Source organism: Bufo bufo, chromosome 3 (assembly GCF_905171765.1).
Source record: "Bufo bufo chromosome 3, aBufBuf1.1, whole genome shotgun sequence".
Lineage (NCBI taxonomy): Eukaryota > Metazoa > Chordata > Amphibia > Anura > Bufonidae > Bufo > Bufo bufo.
This window is the reverse complement of record NC_053391.1, coordinates 342,643,640-342,663,989: the sequence shown is the minus strand read 5'-3', so window position 1 is coordinate 342,663,989 and position 20,350 is coordinate 342,643,640. Positions and strand designations below refer to the sequence as shown.

The 20,350-nt window shown below is 41.1% G+C and overlaps 1 protein-coding gene across 1 annotated transcript in view; it reads left to right on the top strand.

Moving 5' to 3' along the window:
- The window catches only part of EPHA10 (EPH receptor A10), a 762,516-nt gene that overhangs the window by 645,658 nt on the left and 96,508 nt on the right, over positions 1–20,350 (top strand). The window contains exons 10-14 of the mRNA XM_040424435.1: positions 1,117–1,302; positions 1,689–1,750; positions 12,510–12,728; positions 16,315–16,464; positions 16,654–16,847. Of these exons, the coding sequence (XP_040280369.1) occupies positions 1,117–1,302; positions 1,689–1,750; positions 12,510–12,728; positions 16,315–16,464; positions 16,654–16,847 (811 nt within the window). The remainder of the gene's footprint in view (positions 1–1,116; positions 1,303–1,688; positions 1,751–12,509; positions 12,729–16,314; positions 16,465–16,653; positions 16,848–20,350) is intronic.

The window sequence follows — 20,350 nt, the reverse complement described above, 5'->3', positions numbered from 1 at the left end:
TTACAGAAAGGGAAGTACTTGAGCAACTGAGCACATCTGATAAATGTTCAGGTCTTTAATTGCCATTACACATTTATGACATATTTATCCTTTTCAGTTGTCAAGATAAAAGGTTATTTTTGTGTGCTTGTGCCAAATCCACAACTATAAGCATTCATAAGGAGACGGTCTCATTTTTTCTGGGGTTAAAGTCTTTTCACCCACAAAACATTAGTGAGATCAAACACTGAAGCTGGGCTAGTTCAAAACTAACCTCAAATATGTTTTAACATACCACAAAGCAGATCACATCATGTAGTACGTTAGAGATTTAAAAAAACTTTAGAGACCCTTATACCTCCTGTGGCACCACTCAGAGGGTTTTATCAATGAACATTTCTGATACAAGACTCTGAACAGTCATTGACTGACATACATTTATAGCAGAAGAGCAATTTTAGATGGATTTCCTTAATCTAGTTTCTGCCTTAGAGCTTAGAGTTCCGAAGTACAAACTCATCACTACTACTAACATAATGTGTATTTTATATCAGCAGCTTCTGAAACATAGTTTTTGAGGTGCCAACCACAGGATCCCAGTGGCAAAATATACATTCTTCACCAATTATCCCTCAGGGCTGTCCCCTTTCCTTTGAGGCCACTGCATGTGAGTGTCAAGTCTGCACCTGATAATATTTGGCTGCTGGGATAGGGGTGAGTGTCACTGTGATATAGAGCCACTCACCTCTGCAAACTCTTTACATGTTGATATCAGAACACAGATTATATACATTATCTATATACAATCAATCGAAAAATGTTACAGGTACCGTATGTACTTTTGCAATAGAAACAACATAAATCATCAACAAATCTATGCTTGGTTATCGTTCAAAGAATATTTGTGCCTTGTGTAGGGATAGGCATAGGGGGAGACATTTTAGTGAAAATGAAAAAGCCTATTATCTAGGAACCAGATTCTGACTGATTGACTAAAACACTCACTTCTTGGCTAATGCTGATACTGCTTGATACCGACTCAAGGGGCCAAGGAAGTATACATATTACTTTTTATAAATGTACATTTTTGTTGCTGGTTTATTTTTTCTAACTAGTCTAATCTAATCCTGATTTTAGGAGAATATGGTGAAATATGTAAGGGTTGTTTGAAACTTCCAAGCAAAAGAGAGCTTCCAGTAGCCATACAGACCCTGAGAGCAGGCTGTTCAGAAAAACAGAAGCGCTCATTTCTGGCAGAGGCGAGCATCATGGGACAATTTGATCATCCAAACATCATACGCCTTGAAGGAGTTATCACTAGAGGTAAGAATGAACTAATGATAGATAGGAAAAATTCTCCTTGATAGTTCACCAAGACAGGTTCCTCTTAAATTGCAAATTTTTTTATGTTTTTCATTTCATTTTGCTTTATACTTGTGTTACTCTGTCCAATTGAAAGCTAACATTTGGCATGCTTTCTTGTTTGCAGCTTTATTAACTTTATATATCTCATCATGAATTTTTTGTATTTCAAATCATTTCCTTTATATACTGCATTTCCACCAAATAGCTCATCCCGAAATCTCTTGAGTCTATCATACTCTAGTTTCATAGTATAACCTTTAACTTTATTAGATCCCACCCTTTTCATCCCTGTGTTATTATCTGTATATATTTGACATTCATAAAAATGACTTTCGACTTTATAGGTAACACAATGATGACGGTTATGGAATATATGGGCAATGGCGTGCTGGATTCATTTATAAGGGTATGTATATAGGCAAAAGAAAATGAATAAATACAGTATATATTTTATATTGTCACATTAACAAATATTGTATGTTTTTGTGTGTTTAAGGATCCCATATCTGATTATTCTTTTTGATAAAATAGATAATTAAATTGTATATATATATATATATATATATATATTACGTTCAAACTATTTATTTATAGAATCTGCTATGGAGCCTAACAGCTACTTTTGTGATCATTTTATTGTGGCGGAAGGAGGGGAAAAAGGAAGAGATAGTGGTAAATTCAATAAAGGTCAAATATTCAGATGCATTTCATGTGCAGTTTTAGGTGGTCCCGATAAACTGGGGCACCATTCCAGCCTTTGTTTTAGGTCCTCATGGTTGCCTGCCTAAGTTTATTTATGTTAAAGGGCTTGTCTCACTTCAGCAAATACGTAGCATTGATCATGTAGAGGAAGTCAATACAAGTCACTTAATAATGTGCTCTTATTACCCATATTGCCTCCTTTGCTGGCTCGATTAATTTTTCCATCACATTATACACTGATCATTTCCATGGTTACGACCACCTTGCAATTCATCAGTGGTGGTGGTGCTTGTACATTATAGAAAAAAACACCGGCCTATTTGGATATTTGGTTGCCAGGATCTTCGGCGTGCACATACAGGTGAAACTCAAAAAATTTGAATATCGGGCAAAAGTCCATTTATTTCAGTAATGCAAATTAAAAGAAATTGCATCAATGTAGCTTAAAATAAAAATTTTGTGAAAAGGTTCAATATTCTAGGCTCAAAGTTTCACACTCTAGTCAGCTAATTAATCCGTATTCCCTGAGCAAAGTGTACCTGAGATTGTGACTTTGGGGTTCCATAAGCTGTAAGCCATAATTATCCAAATTATAACAAATAAAGGCTTGAAATATCTTGCTTTGCATGTAATGAGTCTATCTCATATATAGTTTCACCTTTTAAGTTACATTACTGAAATAAATGAACTTTTCACGATATTCTAATTTTTAGAGTTTCACCTGTAAGCTAGTGCCTTTTCCTATAGTGTACAAGCACGACCACCACTGAGGAAATGCAGGGTGGTCATGACTAGAGATTAAGGAATCAAAGCTGACAAAGTAGAATTTGATCCGAATTTCAGAAAAAAATTGATTCGCACCGAAGCCGAATTTCCTCGAGCTTCGTGGTAACAAATCGCATTTTTTTCTAAAATGGCTGTTGCACGTGTGAGGACATGGAGCAAGGAACTCTGGGATCACCCATAATGCCATGCATGCAGCCAATCAGCAGCTAGCCAGCCCCTGTGATGTCACAGCACTATAGATAGCCTAAGCCATCTTAGATTCTGCCATTTACCAGTGTACTTAGTGCAGGGAGAGATGTCAGCAGGCACCAAGGAAAGTGCTAGGAAAGACTTCATTGTGCTAAAAAAAAATATTTACAAGTGCAGGGAAAGATTATTCAAGGTGTAGGGAAAGGATACTGGAGGAATCATTCCACAGCATTTCTGTTGAACAGGGTTCAGTCGGGGAGGTTACAGCCTGGCTAATAGGAACAATCCAATTACACCTTGCTGCACTGACTGGGGACCCAAATTGCCATTATACAGCTCTGTAATTCCAGCAAACCGTTGTTATTGGGGTGCAAGTGCTGTTTGATACAGGCATTAACAGGGTTTATTACAAGGCAATATTTTGACGTCTTATTTGCCCTTGTGCGGTGCAGTTATATGTTCTAAAGCATTTTTTAGCTTGTACTAGTGGGGAAATAAGGGCTTATTGGCCGTTGTGTGGTAAAGTGCGAAAATTACAGCACTTTTTGTCGTGTATTTGTGGCAAAAGAAAACTATATTTGCCATTCAGCGGTGCAGTTATATGTTCTAAAGCCCTTTTTGTTGTGTAATAGTGGCAAAATAAAAATATATTTGCTGTTCAGCGGTGCAGTTATGTGTTCTAAAGCCTTTTGTGTGGTGCATTAGTGGCAAAAGAAAAATATATTTGCCATTCAGCAGTGCAGTTATATGTTCTAAAGCCATTTTTGTTGTGTAATAGTGGCAAAATAAAAATATATTTACCGTTCAGCAGCGCAGTTATATGTTCTAAAGCCATTTTTGCCATGTATTAGTGGCAAAAGTAAACTATATTTGCCATCCCTGGGTTAGGGCATATCTCTGTCTATTAATGGTCAGGATTCCTTGGGAGTAGAACCAGATCCACTAAGGGTCAGTAACATGCAAGCCAAAATAAATCACCCAGACATTCCAAGGATTAGGGTCAGTAGAAGGATGTGGTAATTAGTATAACTTACCTCACCCATCAAAAGAAGTGTAAACACACTTAACTCTCTCCCAGGATGGCCTGTAAAAAAAAGATGTTTCAAATGAGGTTACATGTGTCCTGGAGCTCCCCACCACCAAACTCCACAGCCAATATCTGATAGATTAAATATAGTTTTATTTAGGTCTGGCAACACATTTTAAGGTTTAAATCAGTGATGGGAGTCTGCAGGAGGGGAGATGAGCACTTCCATTGTGGAAGCGCTCATCTCCATATTCATCTGTATCGCCGTCCTCAGGACAGTGATACAGATGAATGGTGCGGAGGAGCAGGGGAGAGGCGTCTCCCTTGCCCGTTCCTCTGATAGGCTCTGATAGCCGTACAGAGCGGGACACAGGCCGGAAGAGGCCTGCATCGCATCACTGACAGCAGCATAAGGTAAGTATATGTGTTTATTGTTTTTATTATTTATAGTATACTGTGGCAAGAAGGGGGGTGGGGGCCCCATATACTGGCACAATATGGATTGGTACTATGTAAAAGAGGTGAAGCACTATGAGGGCCCCATATACTGGCACAATATGGATTGGTACTATGGAGAAGAGGGGAAGCACTATGGGGGCCACTATGTAGAAGAGGGGAAGCACTATGGGGGCCCTATATACTGGCACAATATGGGGGGGCACTATGGAGAAGAGGGGAAGCACTATAGGGGCCCTATATACTGGCACATTATGGGGGGGTACTATGGGGGCCCTAGATACTGGCACAGTATCTATTCTGCGAATTGCAACAACAAAGCTAACTCCCGACTTTGATGCTTAGCAAAAAAGGGAGACCAACAACACTGTTCCCACTAAAATTGAAGGTGAGTTATAAATACTATGTTATGAAAGAAATACATTGCATACAAGTTTTGTACAATAACTTTTTATGCTTTTCTACCTTTAATTAAACTAAACCTTTAATGTCACGAAATTTTTATTTAATTTATATTAATTCACACAAACACCCCATTAATGCCTTATACCAACAAACCAGTACCCCTATTAACCCCCTTACTGCCTTGCACCAACACAGAAATGTGCCTATTAACCTCTTACTGCCCTATACCAACATAGTAATGCCCCTATTAACCCCCTTACTGCCTTATACCAACACAGCAATTCCCTATCAGTATGTTTTTGGAGTGTGGGAGGAAATCAGAGTGCCCTGAGGAAAACACGGGGAGAACATACAAACTCCATGCAGATGTTGTCCTTGGTCGGATTCGAACATACAGCAGTGCCCCTATGAACCGCCTTCCTGCTCTATACCAACAGCAATGCCCCTATTAAACCCCTTACTGCCCTATACCTACAGCAGTGCCCCAATTAATGCTCGTACTGCCTTATATCAAAGGCAATTCCCCTATCAACCCCCTTACTGCCCTATACCAACAGACCAATGCCCGTATTATCCCCATACTGCTCTGTACCAACACACCAAAGCCCCATTAACCTCTTACAGCTCTGTACCAACACAGCAATGCCCCTATTAAACTCCTTACTGCCCTATACCAACACCACACTTCCCTTATTAACCCCATTACTGCCCTATACCAACACAGCAGTGCCCCTATTAACCCCCTTACTGCTTTATACCAACACAACAATGCCCCTATAAACCTCCTTACTTCTTTATATATAAAAAATAAATCCATATTAACCACCTTATGACCCTATACCAACACAGACATGCCCCTATTAACCTCTTACTGCTATATACCAACATAGCATTGCCCCTATTAAGCCCTTACTACTCTATACCAACACAGCAATGCCCCTATTAACCCCCTTACTGCCCTATTCCAACAGTGATCTTCCTATTGTCCCTTGTACTATTCTAGAAGACCATCCTTTTATGTTGCCTTTTTCAGGATTTTTTGTAACATTATTTTTATATTGTTGAATATGTGCCTCCTGTAATGCCATTTTCTCTTACTCCCCTTTAACAACACAGCAATGCCCCTATCAACCTCTTAGTGCCCTGTACCAACACAACAATGTCCCTATTATCCCCCTTACTGTCTTACACCAACACAGCAATACCACTATTAACCCCCTTCCTGCTCTATACCTGTCACGTTCTCTCCCGTGAAAGGGGTCAGAATATCTAAGAGACTGGCTGCACATGATGTGATCTGACAGCCTCTTTGGTTTCACTTGTTTCTGTGTTGTTGCTGGTTATGACCACACCTCTTGTCTTAGGTGTAGCTTAAGTGGTCATTCCAACTCCTCTATTTAGTCTGGTCTCACTCATAATGCTATGCGGTTTATAGCTCCTTTCTGGTTGTGGAAGTGCTGGTGTTTGGTTCTACTCTGAGTTCCTGCCCGTCCGCGTAATTCGGAGTTAAGAGTTTTTTTCCTATTCTTAGTTTTTCATATTCCCATATCTTTTGGTATTAGGCCTGAGGGAGTCTCCTATTACTTCAGCTTAGAAGGAACAGGTCATCTTTTGTCCCGACACTATTTCCAGGGCCCTTTAGGGTCAGATAGGTTCCTGCATATGAATATTCCTACTATCGAGGTCTGTTCATACTGATAGTAGTCAGGGCTCGGTTTAGGGATTCACTAGGTGGTGACCTTTCCCTAGTTTCCAGGCCTATTACCTATTCCCTTCCCTCCTGTGGTCGGTGTGGAGTTTAACACCCACACCGCGCCGTGACAATACCAACAGAAATGCCCCTATTAAACCCCTTACTGCCCTATACCTACAGCAGTGCTCCTATGAACCCCCTTCCTGCTCTATACCAACAGCAATGCCCCTATTAAACCCCTTACTACCATGTACCTATAGCAGTGCTCAAATGAACCCCCTTACTGCCTTATACCAACAGCAATACCCCTATCAACCCCCTTACTGCCCTATACCAACAGACCAATGCCCCTATTAAACCATTACTGCTCAATACCAACACACCAATGCCCCTCTTAATCCCGTACAGCTCTGTACCAACACTGAAATTCCTTTATTAACCCCCTTACTGCCCTATACCAACACAACAGTGCCCCTATTAACCTCTTACTGCCTTATATCAACACAGCAATGCCTATAAGAACCCCCTTACTGCCTTATATCAAAAACAATGCCCCTATTAACTACCTTATGACCCTATACCAACACAGCAAGGCCCCTATTAACCTCTTAATGCTCAATGCAGCAATGCCACAATTAATCCCTTCTGTAGAAAAGCATGGGAAAAGTGCAATGCTAAAACACTTTTAGTTCTTTCAGGCAGGGAAAAAAAAATATGCCTATAAGACAAATGTTGCAATAACACTGGTGTCACGCAATCATTTTTTTTTTTTTTTGGGGGGGGGGGGGGGGGCGGGGGACAGGTTTGCAAAAAACACCAGCTCCAGCAGCACACGTGTTTCTTTTTTAGTACCATTTTTTACCCATGAGGTGCATTTTTTTTTGTCAATCGTAGTTTTTTAAATTATTATGATTGATTGCAATTTTCCTATAATTGACTGGCTTCTTCCCATCGACATCTATTATATTGTTTTTGTTTGCCTTTTTTTTTAAAAAGATACACACTTTTCTGGTTATTTTCTTTTCTTATTTTTTTTTTACATGACTGAATGGGTGAGGGGTTTGTATGGCAAGTGGGAGGAAGAGGTTGCAGGGATTTTGCTGGGGGGAAGGGGAAGTGTTCAAAAATTTGCTATGGGGCCCAACCTTTTCTAGTCATGCTTCTTCTCTTCCAATTTCTTTTCTTTTCTAAAAATTGGCTATTTTTCTTTTTTTAATCCATGTATAGTCCTTGCAGTAAACGAACACTAACATATTTTATCAGTTTCTGGCTGTTATCTAAGTAAAATACATCAAGGGCAGTTGTCCACTTGAAATCCTGCAGCTTTTCAGATGGATATTTGTGTGCCACATCAGTTTGGTGCATTATTCCATTTAAAGATAGAAAATTAAAATTCCCTCCCCTTCAGCACTTACACAGAACATGAAAACGATGTTTCACAATAGAATGATTGTGTCCGGGAAAACATAAAAGGTGCAAAGAAAATAGAAGGTTGGAGGTGGGAAAACAAAAGCAAAACATCAGAGAATTGTGTATGAGCTGATTATGACAGAATGCAGGAAGCTTTTACAAGACAACGCAAATTAGCATATAAGCTTCAGGGTGCAGACGACACATTTATATCAGTGTGATTCTTTCTCTAAAGTCATGTTTGTTAAGGTTTACAGATATGTTCATCTGACTAGAAATTGACAAGACAAAGAGAATAAATTGTGCACTTTGTCTTTTACGTGAAAGTTGTTCATTTTGTAGTTCTAAGCCGTGTACCGGGGTGGGCTCCCCAGGATACATCAAAGTCACAGACGAGAAAAGCGACACAAACTCCAGCTTTTAGTAACCAATAAAACTTTACTAAACATCGAAAACCAGCATAACGATGAAGGAATACACAAGGTAATATTTCCCCACCCTTGAGTCCTGTCCTAGTCCGGCTAGCCGAAACTAACTCGGTGACGTGCACAGCAGAGCCTGAAAAGTCGATACTGTGCCACGGACTAGAACAACCTTGACCGATGGCGCACACAGCAGAGCCTGAAAAGTCGATACTGTGCCGCAAACAATACCGGGCAGCCTGCCAAATACAAGTCCTACCTATCTAACTAATGGCAGGTACAAGCTCAGTATTAGATTCTTCAGGTACCACTAAAATAGTGCGATGAACACAACAAAACCCGGGTTCACTGACCTGATACCATCTGGTAACAGAGGATGTCTCCCATCAGGATAGTTCCAGGCCTGTAAGCACACCTGGGGCCTTGCTAAGTAGATGTCTTTTTTTTTCCAAAGCTCTAATCAGCTCTGCTGGAGACACTCTTTATAAACAATATGGAATCCTTTTTTCTGTACAGATCTGACATGCTCTAGTAGCTGCTTGTGGATTTTTTTGTCATTTCCGTTATCTGAGGAGCAGACGGACAGCTTATCTCTGCTCTCTGACCTTATAAACACTCAATATAGCTAATTCCTCTTCTTACTGATAAGACTGTAGCTTAAATAAGGCCCCTTTCACACAAATGATACGGATTGGCTCCGGATACTTTCAGGGTACGTTCAGTGAAACTCGCACCATTTTGCAAGCAAGTTCAGTCTGTTTTGTCTGCGATTGTGTTCTGTTGTTCAGTTTTTTCCACGCGGGTGCAATGCGTTTTGATGCTTGATAAAAAACGGAAGGTTTACAAACAACATCTCTTAGCAACTATCAGTGAAAAACGCATTGCATCCGTACTTGCTTGCGGATGCAATGTGTTTTTCACTCAAGCCCCATTCACTTCTATGGGGCCAGGGCTGCGTGAAAAACGCAGAATATAGAACATGCTGTGATTTTCAAGCAACGCAGAACTGATGCGTGAAAAAAAATGCTCATGTACACAGACACATTGAAATGAATGGATCAGGATTCAGTGCAGGTGCTATGCGTTCATGTCACACATTGCACCCGCGTGGAAAACTCGCTCATGTGAAAGGGGCCTAAATGTTTATGACCTATTACTAGTTTAGAGATGAGGCTTATTAGATGACCGGTACAAAGTGAAAGTACCAGTCACACAGTTAGGGCTCATGCACATGACTGTGTGCTGGTAGGGCCCATGCTGCGGACTGCAAATTGCAGTCCGTAATGCACGGGCACCGACTGTGGGGCAGCCGCATGCGGATCGCGAACCCATTCACTTGAATGGGGTCCATGATCCGCATCCGATGATCCGCACAGCAAAAAAGTAGTGCATGCACTACTTTTTTGTGGTGCGGAGGCACGGCCAGAAGCACCACAGAAGCACTCCGTAGTGCTTCCGTGGGGTTACGATCCGTGCTTCCGCACTGCATCTCCGGGTTTGCGGACCCATTTAAGTGAATGGTTCCGCATCTGTGATGCAGGGTGCACACAGACATGTGTATGAGCCCATAGAAAAACAGTTTAGCTTTTGTGACTGAACAGCTCAATATTATTTTATAAAAATCAATTGGAAATATGATTTTTAGCCAAAAATAAGTTAAATGCAAATATTAAAAAAAAATTACTCCAAACGTGTACATACTGTAGCCTTTAACTTCTGGGTTCATTTATTATTTTAGGGATATTATTTCTCCTTGTGGAAAGCATCTAGTTGGTGTAAGTAGTTGTATAGGTCATGCAATGATCTTCTGGGAAAAAGGTATGCAAATTAGCTGTCTTAAAAAAAAACGTGCCACTATCACCACAAACTTTTTTTTTTTTTTTTTGGAAAGAGCTAAATTTGCATCTCTTTTTTCCAGAGGAGCACTGCATGGGCTATAAAATCACTTATACCTACTAGGGACTCTACACAATGGGAAGTAGTACCACCCAGATTCCCCAAAAAAGTTTCTCACCAGATTCTCGCCCAGCCAAACAAGTTCTCTTCCCTGTACTGATGAAGAACAATCACCCAAAACAGATGTCCTTAAGATGAGTGTTTACCATGGCTGTAATCCTAAGGGCTGCTCAATAAGGTCATACATTGAATTGAAGGATAGCTGCCTTCCAACAGGTGGCACTAGAGGCACAGTGTTTCCTTTTGTTTTGGAAAGAGAGATAATTTAATATTTTAGTATCTGCACTTTTTTTTAGGAAATGTGTAGGAATTAGAATATTAAAGTGAAGATTTTTCCCACAATATAAAGCAAACACAAATTTAGGCATATTGTAGAGCAAGTTCCTCCAGTAACTTTGTAAGCCATTTCATGTCTCGTAGATTAAAGGTGGAAGTAAAGATAATCTCAATTGAGATGGAAACTCAAAATCAGCAACATTAATTATTTTTGGGTTGTGCATGTTTGGCAGAAAGCTGAGTGTGTGTTTCTGCCTGTAGCCAATATTGATAATCCAAAGTATCTAAAACTTTCCAGCTTACTCGTTCTGGCACTAACAGCAGCAAAGACCTGCTTTCCCCTTCCATGCTTCAGTAGGCCTGGCTGCTGAAGTTGCTCTACCACTCCATGCAGGCTGCGGCCTGCTTCTTGCCAGCAAGGCCTCTTCTTCCCTGTCTTTAGGGCACGGTTGCATGTTTCACCCAGCTTTTAAAGGGAAATCATGCATGCACCCTAATCCGCACCAGACAATGGTTGGCCACTTTGGGATACTTAAGGCACCTACCCCTAAGGCCGAGTTCACACGAACGTGTGTGACCCGTGGCCATATTGCGGCCCACAAATCGCGGGCCTCAATACACGGCCACAGTTCCGTGTGCATTCCGCATCACAGATGCAGACCCATTCACTTCAATGGGTCCGCAAATCCGGAATCGCGGAACGGCCGCACGGGACAGGACCCCTTGGAAGCACTATGGAGTGCTTCCGTGGGGTTACATCTCGTACTTCCGTTCCGCAAAAAGATAGAACATGTCCTATCTTTTAGCAGAACGGGTGGATCGCGGACCCATTAAAGTAAATGGGTCCGCGATCCGATGCGGCTGACCTACGGCCGGCGATTGTGCATTGCGGCCCGCTATTTGCGGGCAGCAGCACGGGCACGGGTCACACACGTTCGTGTGAACTCGGCCTAAGGGAGGGTACCTGAACAATAGGTTCTAGTCTGCTAGTGTCCTTCTAAGGTGTGCTATTATAATTTTATCTGCCTATCTGCTTATCTGATGTCTGTCTGTTTCCTGGATTTGACCCTTTGCTGCCTAACCTCTATCTGACCTCCATACTGACCTTGAGCTACCTGCCTTAGGGTCCATTCACACGTCCGTAGTGTATTGTGGATCCGCAAATTGAGGATCCGCAATGCACCCGGCCGGCACCCCCATAGAACTGCCTATTCTTGTCCACATTTGCGAACAAGAATAGGACATGTTCTATTTTTTTTTTGGAGCCGCGGACCAGAAGAACGGGGGTGCGCTCCGGAAATGCGGATGCGGACAGCATACTGTGTGCTGTCCGCATCCATCCCTGCACCATAGAGAATGAATGGGTCCGCACCCATTCCGCAATTTGCGGAACGGATACGGACTCATTCTGTGGTCATGTGAATGGACCCTTATCCTCAGACTGTTTATTAGATTTGCTTTGGGCAACAGAGGCCCTTTCCTGATTCAGCATGATCATACTCGCTGGACAAAGCAAGGCTCCAAAAATTAGTTTGGTAAGTTGAGCAAAGAAGAATTTGACTAGCTTACCCAGAGCTCATTTTGTGATTAAATAAATACCGTACATGCTAAGGATCATTATGGGATTAAAGAATTATACTTGGATTTGCTATGAATAGTGTTCGCACATTCAAAAACTGTTAATATGTCATAGTTTGATGAAAAAATTGTGTATTTAATCATAAGGTTTATTTAATAAAAACTAGCATGGTATAACCTTCTTGGGTGAGAACTAATAGTATGATGAAATCTAAATCCAGTATGTGATTAATTTTGTGTAAAAGTCTTTCTTGTGTTTTTACAGAAAAATGAGGGGAAATTTTCAGTACCTCAACTTGTGGGGATGCTAAGCGGCATAGCCTCAGGAATGAAGTACCTTACAGAGATGAGTTACATCCATAAGTGTCTTGCTGCACATAAAGTCCTCGTCAATTCTAACCTGGTCTGCAAGATATCCGGATTTCGGCAATTTCAAGATGATAAACTTGATACTGTGTATACCACCATTTTACGGAATACAAATGTAAGAGGAACTGAAGTTGTATAATATACTATTTGCTAGTATGACCATTCATTGTTTGAGTCTTGTTAATGTGTAACCTTGGTGGCTAATCTAGGATGGGTCTGTGCTCACAGTATGGGTATATTCAAACATGCCTTATTCCATGACTTCCCCATCTGGGGACTTGTATAAATCCACGTACTTGCCGCCAAAATAACCACATTCAGATGTATGGAACTGATTTTGAATTCCTGCAAATCTGCCACATGTGCATACCCTAAGGTTGGCAACCTCTTTATGATAATAGCATGCCAAATGCTACTTACATCCACAAGGTGAACTGGTAGTACATGCACTTTTATTTTTGTCCTATTAAACCAGTGAACGTCTTTTAAGGCAAATAATTACTTTATTTAATGTATTTCTGATCTTCTTAGTACTCTAGGCTGTAATTGTAATCATAGTGCCGCCAGAACTACAGCCACCATATATTTTTAATTCCCTAGATCCATTTTCACACAAGTGTGTGAGGTTCTAGATATGCAGTTTGCTTGATGGCGGCAATTTCCTGACCGACTGCGGCTCAGCTACCCAAACTCACCACATCATAGAGATCTATGATACTGTGAGTTCCAGTCTAACCATAGGAATGTTTGCTTAGAAGTAGAAAATAGCTGTTAGAATATACAGCTGTCAAGATAGTTGGGTCTCCTGGCATGTCTAACCTTCTAATCTTCTGTTTGGATCTACACTCTTTTAAATGGATATGTCAGGAGAGCTGAAGGGGTTACCCCACAAAACATACTTATCACTTATTCACAGGATAAGTGATGAATATTAGATCATAGGGAATCTGACCACTAGGACTCCCAGTGATCCCAAGAATGTAGGGTCTCCAAGCACCCTCTTTGACTGGAGCAGGACTATGCATATGTGACTAACGTGGACAACTCTCTGTTAGTTCCCTAAAAACAAATAAAGCATTCGGTTAACATGCATACAACAGCTACATTTACAGAGAGGACTTGGGAACAGTCCATTTTTAGGATAAATAGGGATCGTAGTGGTCTGTTTCCCCAAGAAAATTGATATTTATCACCTATCCTGTAGATAATTGATAAATAGTCTTTTTGAGATAACCCATTCACTATTTCAAAATGCAATTTGGCAAATGTAGTCATGTATGTTTTGTGGTGAAGTGTACAGTAAAATTCCTGGAAGGGGTGTATATCTCACATAGGTTCCTAAACTGGTTGATATAAGTAAAATCCCGGGGGATGGCACTGGCTTCAGCATACATAGCTGCTGGAGCTATTTGTTTTGTTGGAGTAAAAGGGCTGGATTTTATTTGGACTGGAAAGGTAGGTTTGGTAGTGGGATCTTCCCAGATCACCCCCCATTCAACGGCAGGTTTTCCCCTAGCCTGAGGTCATCGTAGGTGAGGCCTGCTGTAATCAAGGAGGCATAAAACCAGCCCTCTGTGTGTCAGTCTTGGAAGAGAAAACTTGGAAACAGAGGCCTACAGATGCTCTGGGTGGTCTTAACCAGGAGAGCTGAGGGGCAACGAGGCTTTGTAAAGCCTCAAGTTTGTGCGGCCCAGAGGGTCGAACGGTCAGTTGGGAGGACTTCTGGACCATCTTCCCCCAAGGGTGCTGGTGTGGTCACAGCCTGGAGGCTGTTGGACCATACAGTTGTGTTCAAAATTATTCAACCCCCAATGCTGTAAAGGGTTTTAGGGAATTTAGTGTACATTTGTAATTGTGTTCAGAATGAAATCTTACAAGGACTTTTTAAAGAACCAAATGCAACTAAAATTACATCAATTGTTTTTGTAATACAGTATTAAATGTTTTTTTTTGTGATTTCTTCATTGACACAATTATTCAACCCCTTAAAGACTACCACTCTTAAGAACAGAGGTTCATTCAAGTATTTTCGATCAGGTATTGAAAACACCTGTGGATGTCAAGGAGCAGCAATCAAGCATAATAAGCACCAATTAGGCAGATTTAAAAGGACTGTGATACTCAGCTCCTTCTAGACATTTACTGGTGTGTTTACAAACATGGTGAAGTCAAGAGAATGGTCCAGGAAGACAAGAGAAGAGGTGATTTCTCTTCACAGGAAGGGCAATGGCTATAAGAAGATTGCAAAGATGTTAAACATACCAAGAGACACCATAGGAAGCATCATTCGCAAATTCAAGGCAAAGGGCACTGTTGAAACACTACCTGGTCGTGGCAGAAAGAAGATGCTGACTTCGACTGCTGTGTGCTACCTGAAGCGCAAAGTGGAGAAAAGTCCCCGTGTGACTGCTGAGGAACTGAAAAAAGATTTGTCAGATGTGGGTACTGAAGTTTCAGCTCAGACAATAAGGCGCACACTGCGTAATGAAGGCCTCCATGCCAGAACTCCCAGGCGCACCCCCTTGCTGTCTCCAAAGAATAAGAAGAGTCGACTGCAGTATGCCAAAAGTCATGTGGACAAACCACAAAAGTTTTGGGATAGTGTTCTGTGGACTGATGAAACAAAATTAGAACTGTTTGGGCCCATGGATCAACGCTATGTTTGGAGGAGGAAGAACAAGGCCTATGAAGAAAAGAACACCTTACCTACTGTGAAGCATGGTGGGGGGTCAATCATGCTTTGGGGCTGTTTTGCTTCTACAGGTACAGGGAAGCTTCAGGGTGTGCAAGGTACCATGAATTCTCTTCAGTACCAGGAGATATTGGATGAAAATGTGATGCAGTCCGTTACAAACCTGAGGCTTGGGAGACGTTGGACCTTTCAACAGGACAATGATCCCAAGCATACCTCCAAGTCCACTAGAGCATGGTTGCAGATTAAAGGCTGGAACATTTTGAAGTGGCCATCGCAGTCACCAGACTTAAATCCAATTGAGAACCTCTGGTGGGATTTAAAGAAAGCAGTTGCAGCGCGCAAGCCTAAGAATGTGACTGAACTGGAGGCTTTTGCCCATGAAGAATGGGCGAAGATACCCGTAGATCGCTGCAAGACACTTGTGTCAAGCTATGCTTCACGTTTAAAAGCTGTTATAACTGGAAAAGGATGTTGTACTAAGTACTAAGATTGAATGTCACTTGGGGGTTGAATAAAACTGATAATGATGTGAGCACAGAAAAGACATTTGTGGTTATTTCATTATAAATGTTATGTTATATTTGTCTGACTTACAAGTGCCTCTTTGATTTAATTGTAAACAAGATGACTGAAATGATCAAAATCAATGTCAAACTGGCCAAAACAGTCAATTTCAGTGGGGGTTGAATAATTTTGAACACAACTGTATATGGCTGAGGAAGCCGGATCTCTTCCCTGTCTAGACTTGTGTCTGATGAGCAGACCTGCTAAGGCTTGGAGCCTGAGACCCTGTGTACAAGCTGTGCTTAGAGGTGAGTAAGGGAAAACTACTGTGTATTAGGAAGTGCCTAGACGGGCAGGTGTTTATTTGATGTTTATGTTTGTGTGGGTGCTGAAGTGCCAAAATAAAGCACCAGGACATTAACTCCTGTTGTTTGCGAAGAAGTCTGTAATTGCGACCGCCTGAGAGAGAGCGATCCCTTACAGTTTTTATTTTTAATTTCAGGGTGGAAAGAGCACAGTCTTATGGACAGCACCAGAAGCAATCCAGTATCATCGTTACAGCACTGCTAGTGATGTCTGGAGTTTTGGCATAGTCATGTGGGAAGTCATGTCCTATGGTGAAAGACCTTACTGGGATATGTCCAATCAAGATGTGAGTTTGTAAAGATTGTTGACCTCTATTAGGCTTACATTTCAAGCTGAAAAATATGAAAATAAAAATGTAGATGTGGATAATGTTTCGGAAAAAATGGTTCTACAACTTGAAATCTTATAATTATTTTTTTTATCTTTCTCATAATATATTAAATTTTGATTTACTTTCTGTGCATGGCAATTCTAGGTAATCAAGGCTATAGAAGATGGATTTAGACTTCCAGCACCAATGAACTGTCCTCCTCCTCTGCACCAGTTGATGTTAGATTGCTGGCAAAAGGACAGGAATGACAGGCCAAAATTTACGCACATTCATAATATACTAAGCAAACATGGCCAAAGCCCGGAAAAAAACAAGTCTGCAACACTGACATCAACAAGGTGAGAATTTACCCATTATGTTCTGGTTTTGAATGGACTATAAAATAAATAAAGTACAGTTACTGTATGTGGTATGGCAAGAATAGCAAAGCACATATGTGTCTGTTGTCACACATAGCTGTCACACATTGTCTATTGCCCTATAGCCCCAAACTTATAGGGATTTTTCATGATTGACTTTTTATTTTTTATTTCATGCCCACCCTGTTGACCTATGAAGGGAAATATACTTGTAGCGACCAGCAGGGTGAGTGGCTACGTTGGTGGCATTAGTACTCACAGTTCACATTGGCAATCTCCCTCTGGTTTTCCCAGGGGCAGTGCATTGACTGGAGGGTGGACCCTTTCTTCCCTCTGGGCAAACCCTGGTAGATGGGTGAAAAGCATTCTTACTGAGTTGATTATAGGAGTATAAGTATATATAGCAGCAAAATGCACAGTTCTAAGGTAGATCACAATGTAGTCCTCTCTCAATAGCAGTGTAGAAGCAGCCATGATGGTAGTTGTAATACTTTCTCTAACTCTCTCTCTCTCTTGCTCATGCAAGGTGGTTCTTGTTAACTTCTTCTGCAGTGACTGAGGGGTGCAGAATTTAGATAGAGGTGGTTAATCTGTCCGTCAACAGCTTACGTCTCATCTCTGTTATTTGCTGTGCTCAGAGGGTTGCCATGCCTTAGGCATATATCCATCTGCTCAGCTCTTCCTGCTTTATGCTAACTGCCGCTCAAAAACCATGTTCACTGTGTCTGGTTACCTTTAACTGTTGAGTGACAATTGCAGGCACAAGATTGCAGACAGATGAATTTACTGCTTGGACTACAGCTGTCACTTGATGGCTAAAATCAATGAAAAAGGTTACAAAAAGTCTAGGTGTAGCCCCAGGCTCATGGCTTATTGACATGTCAGTGACCCATGGTGTGTGCTATCCATGTTCTCTCTCTCTCTCTTTTCCTGGAAAAATTCTACCCAAATGAATAAGAAGAAGTTCTGATTCTACTCAATTTGCACATCTTTTGTTTGTTCACATATCTTTGTTTTTATACTGACTGTGAGCACTTGCCTGTTGATCTGTTTGTCCAAGAAAACCACTGGCATGAAATAGATAGCATTCTTGCTCTGTCAGAGGTTTTCATTGACCATTGGTAGGAGATGCTATAGAAATCCTCTTTACAGCCTGGCACTGCATGTGGAAAATGGATGACACATAGAGGGAAAAAATGGACATGGACCCTTCATGAATATTGCCATGGATTTAGCACTGATCATGTTACCATAGGCATCATTACAGACATGTGAATAAGTCCTAAGTCTGACAGCTCTTAGATCTCATGCACATAGAATAATTATGTGTATGGACCCTTTACAGAGCAGACTGATCTTTCTACTTAGAAATGTTCTTTCTTCTTTTTCATTTTATTTGGTGCTTCTCCTAGTTGTAAAGTGGTTTTGAGAACTTTGGAGCTATATAAATAAAGTATATTGTTTGGCTATCGTCCACTAATTTTGGCTGTTGGTAAAATAAATCAAAAATAACCTTTCTAAGTTAATGCTTTTAGGCATGGGCTATTTCTGAAATACTTGATCGGCATTAAGGACAAATGCAGAGTATCATATTCACTTCAGTTTCATCAGTAATGTGTGACACAACCAAACTTATATATATACCGTATTATTCACCCTATAAGACACACCAGCCCATAAGACACACCTAGGTTTTATACAAAGAAGGAAGACCGGCACTCGCGATGGATTTTTCAATGCGATTTATTATTCAGTCACTTATAATAGCATAGTGACGCGTTTCAGCACACACTCGTGCTTTCTTCAGACTGCATAATTCACTCCTACCATTGTGCCTTATATACATTAAAAGGACAACAACGGAACTGACGTCATGTGATGTAAAGCTCCTCCCACATGGAGGCCGATACAGATTCTGCAATGTGGATACTGTAGACCATAGAAATCAATGTAGAGCGGTAGAAATTCAAGTCCGCTGAAAATAAAACATGAGTCAAGATGTAAGTATTGTGTAAACATGATCAAACGCTAGATAAAGCCAGAAATATTGTAATCTCGGTTGAGACCTCTTGGTTCCACCGTTTGTAACCGGTGAATCCAATACGCTTCTCTCTTTAGAAGCATTTTGTTTCTATCTCCACCGCGGCGGGGTAATGGTACACTTTCAATAACTTGGAATCGCAGCTGGGATATTGCATGTCGTTTCTCATGGAAATGATGTGGTAGAGGGAGCAGTAAATTCTCAGTGCGGACAGTGGATTTATGTTTACTTAATCTATCTTTTATCCGCATCGAGGTTTCACATACATAGAATAGGCCGCAGGGACATTTAAGAATGTATATTACATATTTACTGTCGCATGTGAACATGCCCTTGATTGGGATTTGTTCACCGGAGTGGGGATGAGTTAAAGCAGCACCTTTGATGACACTAGAACAATTATTGCAGTTCAGGCATGGGAATGTGCCCTGACGTGGCGTGGACAGTGTTGTTTGCCTCATGTTTGTTTTATTAGTGCCTATGTCGGCTCTAATAATTTTGTCGCGGATGTTATCTGCTCTTTTGAAGCACATCATTGGTGGATTTTGAAATGCCTCTATCTGAGGGTATGATCTTGAGACTATATGCCAATGCTTGTTAATAATACCCCTAATTTTTGGTGTCCATGGGTGATATTTCACCACTAATGGAATGTGTGGCGGTTTATTAATTATCTGTCCCTGTGGTTTATCTAGTTTTTTCTTTTGGGTTTCTAGTAGGTGTTTAGGATAACCTCTATTGAGAAATTTACTTGTCATTTCTTTTATCCTAGTTTGACAGGTTTCAGGGTCAGTTACGATCCTTCTCACCCGTTGGTATTGTGAAAAGGGATGGCTTTCTTAGTTGCTGGCGGATGACTGCTTGTGAAGGTAAGTAGACTGTTGCGGTCAGTTTCTTTAGTGAATAGATCAGTGCATACCGTGCCATCATCACTGCGTATCACCCATGTGTCAAGGAAGGCTATCTTGTGATGGTCAAAATGCATGGTGAACTGAAGTTCACTCCAGATGGAATTAAGATAGAGGTTGAATTCCGTGAGGGACCGAACGTCGCCTCGCCACTCGCAAAACACATCATCTATAAATCTGCGCCAAAATGTACAGTGTTTCAAATATAATGGATTAGAATAGACAAATTCACTCTCAAATGATGACATGTAACTATTTGAGTACGGCGGTGCGACGTTCGATCCCATCGCGGTCCCACGGCACTGTTACAAAAACGTATCTTGAAATTTATTTTATTTTTTTCTAATACAAGCTTTAAAAGTGTCAGAAAAAACTCCTTTTGGGGTGCCGTGTGACAGCTGGTATTCAACAGTCTAGACGCTGCTTCCAAGCCTTTTTCATGGGTGATGGAGGTGTAGAGGCTGCACACATCGAATGTAACGAGTATGCAGTCTCCATCCATTTTAAGGGGGCGGACCTCACTCAAAAAAAGT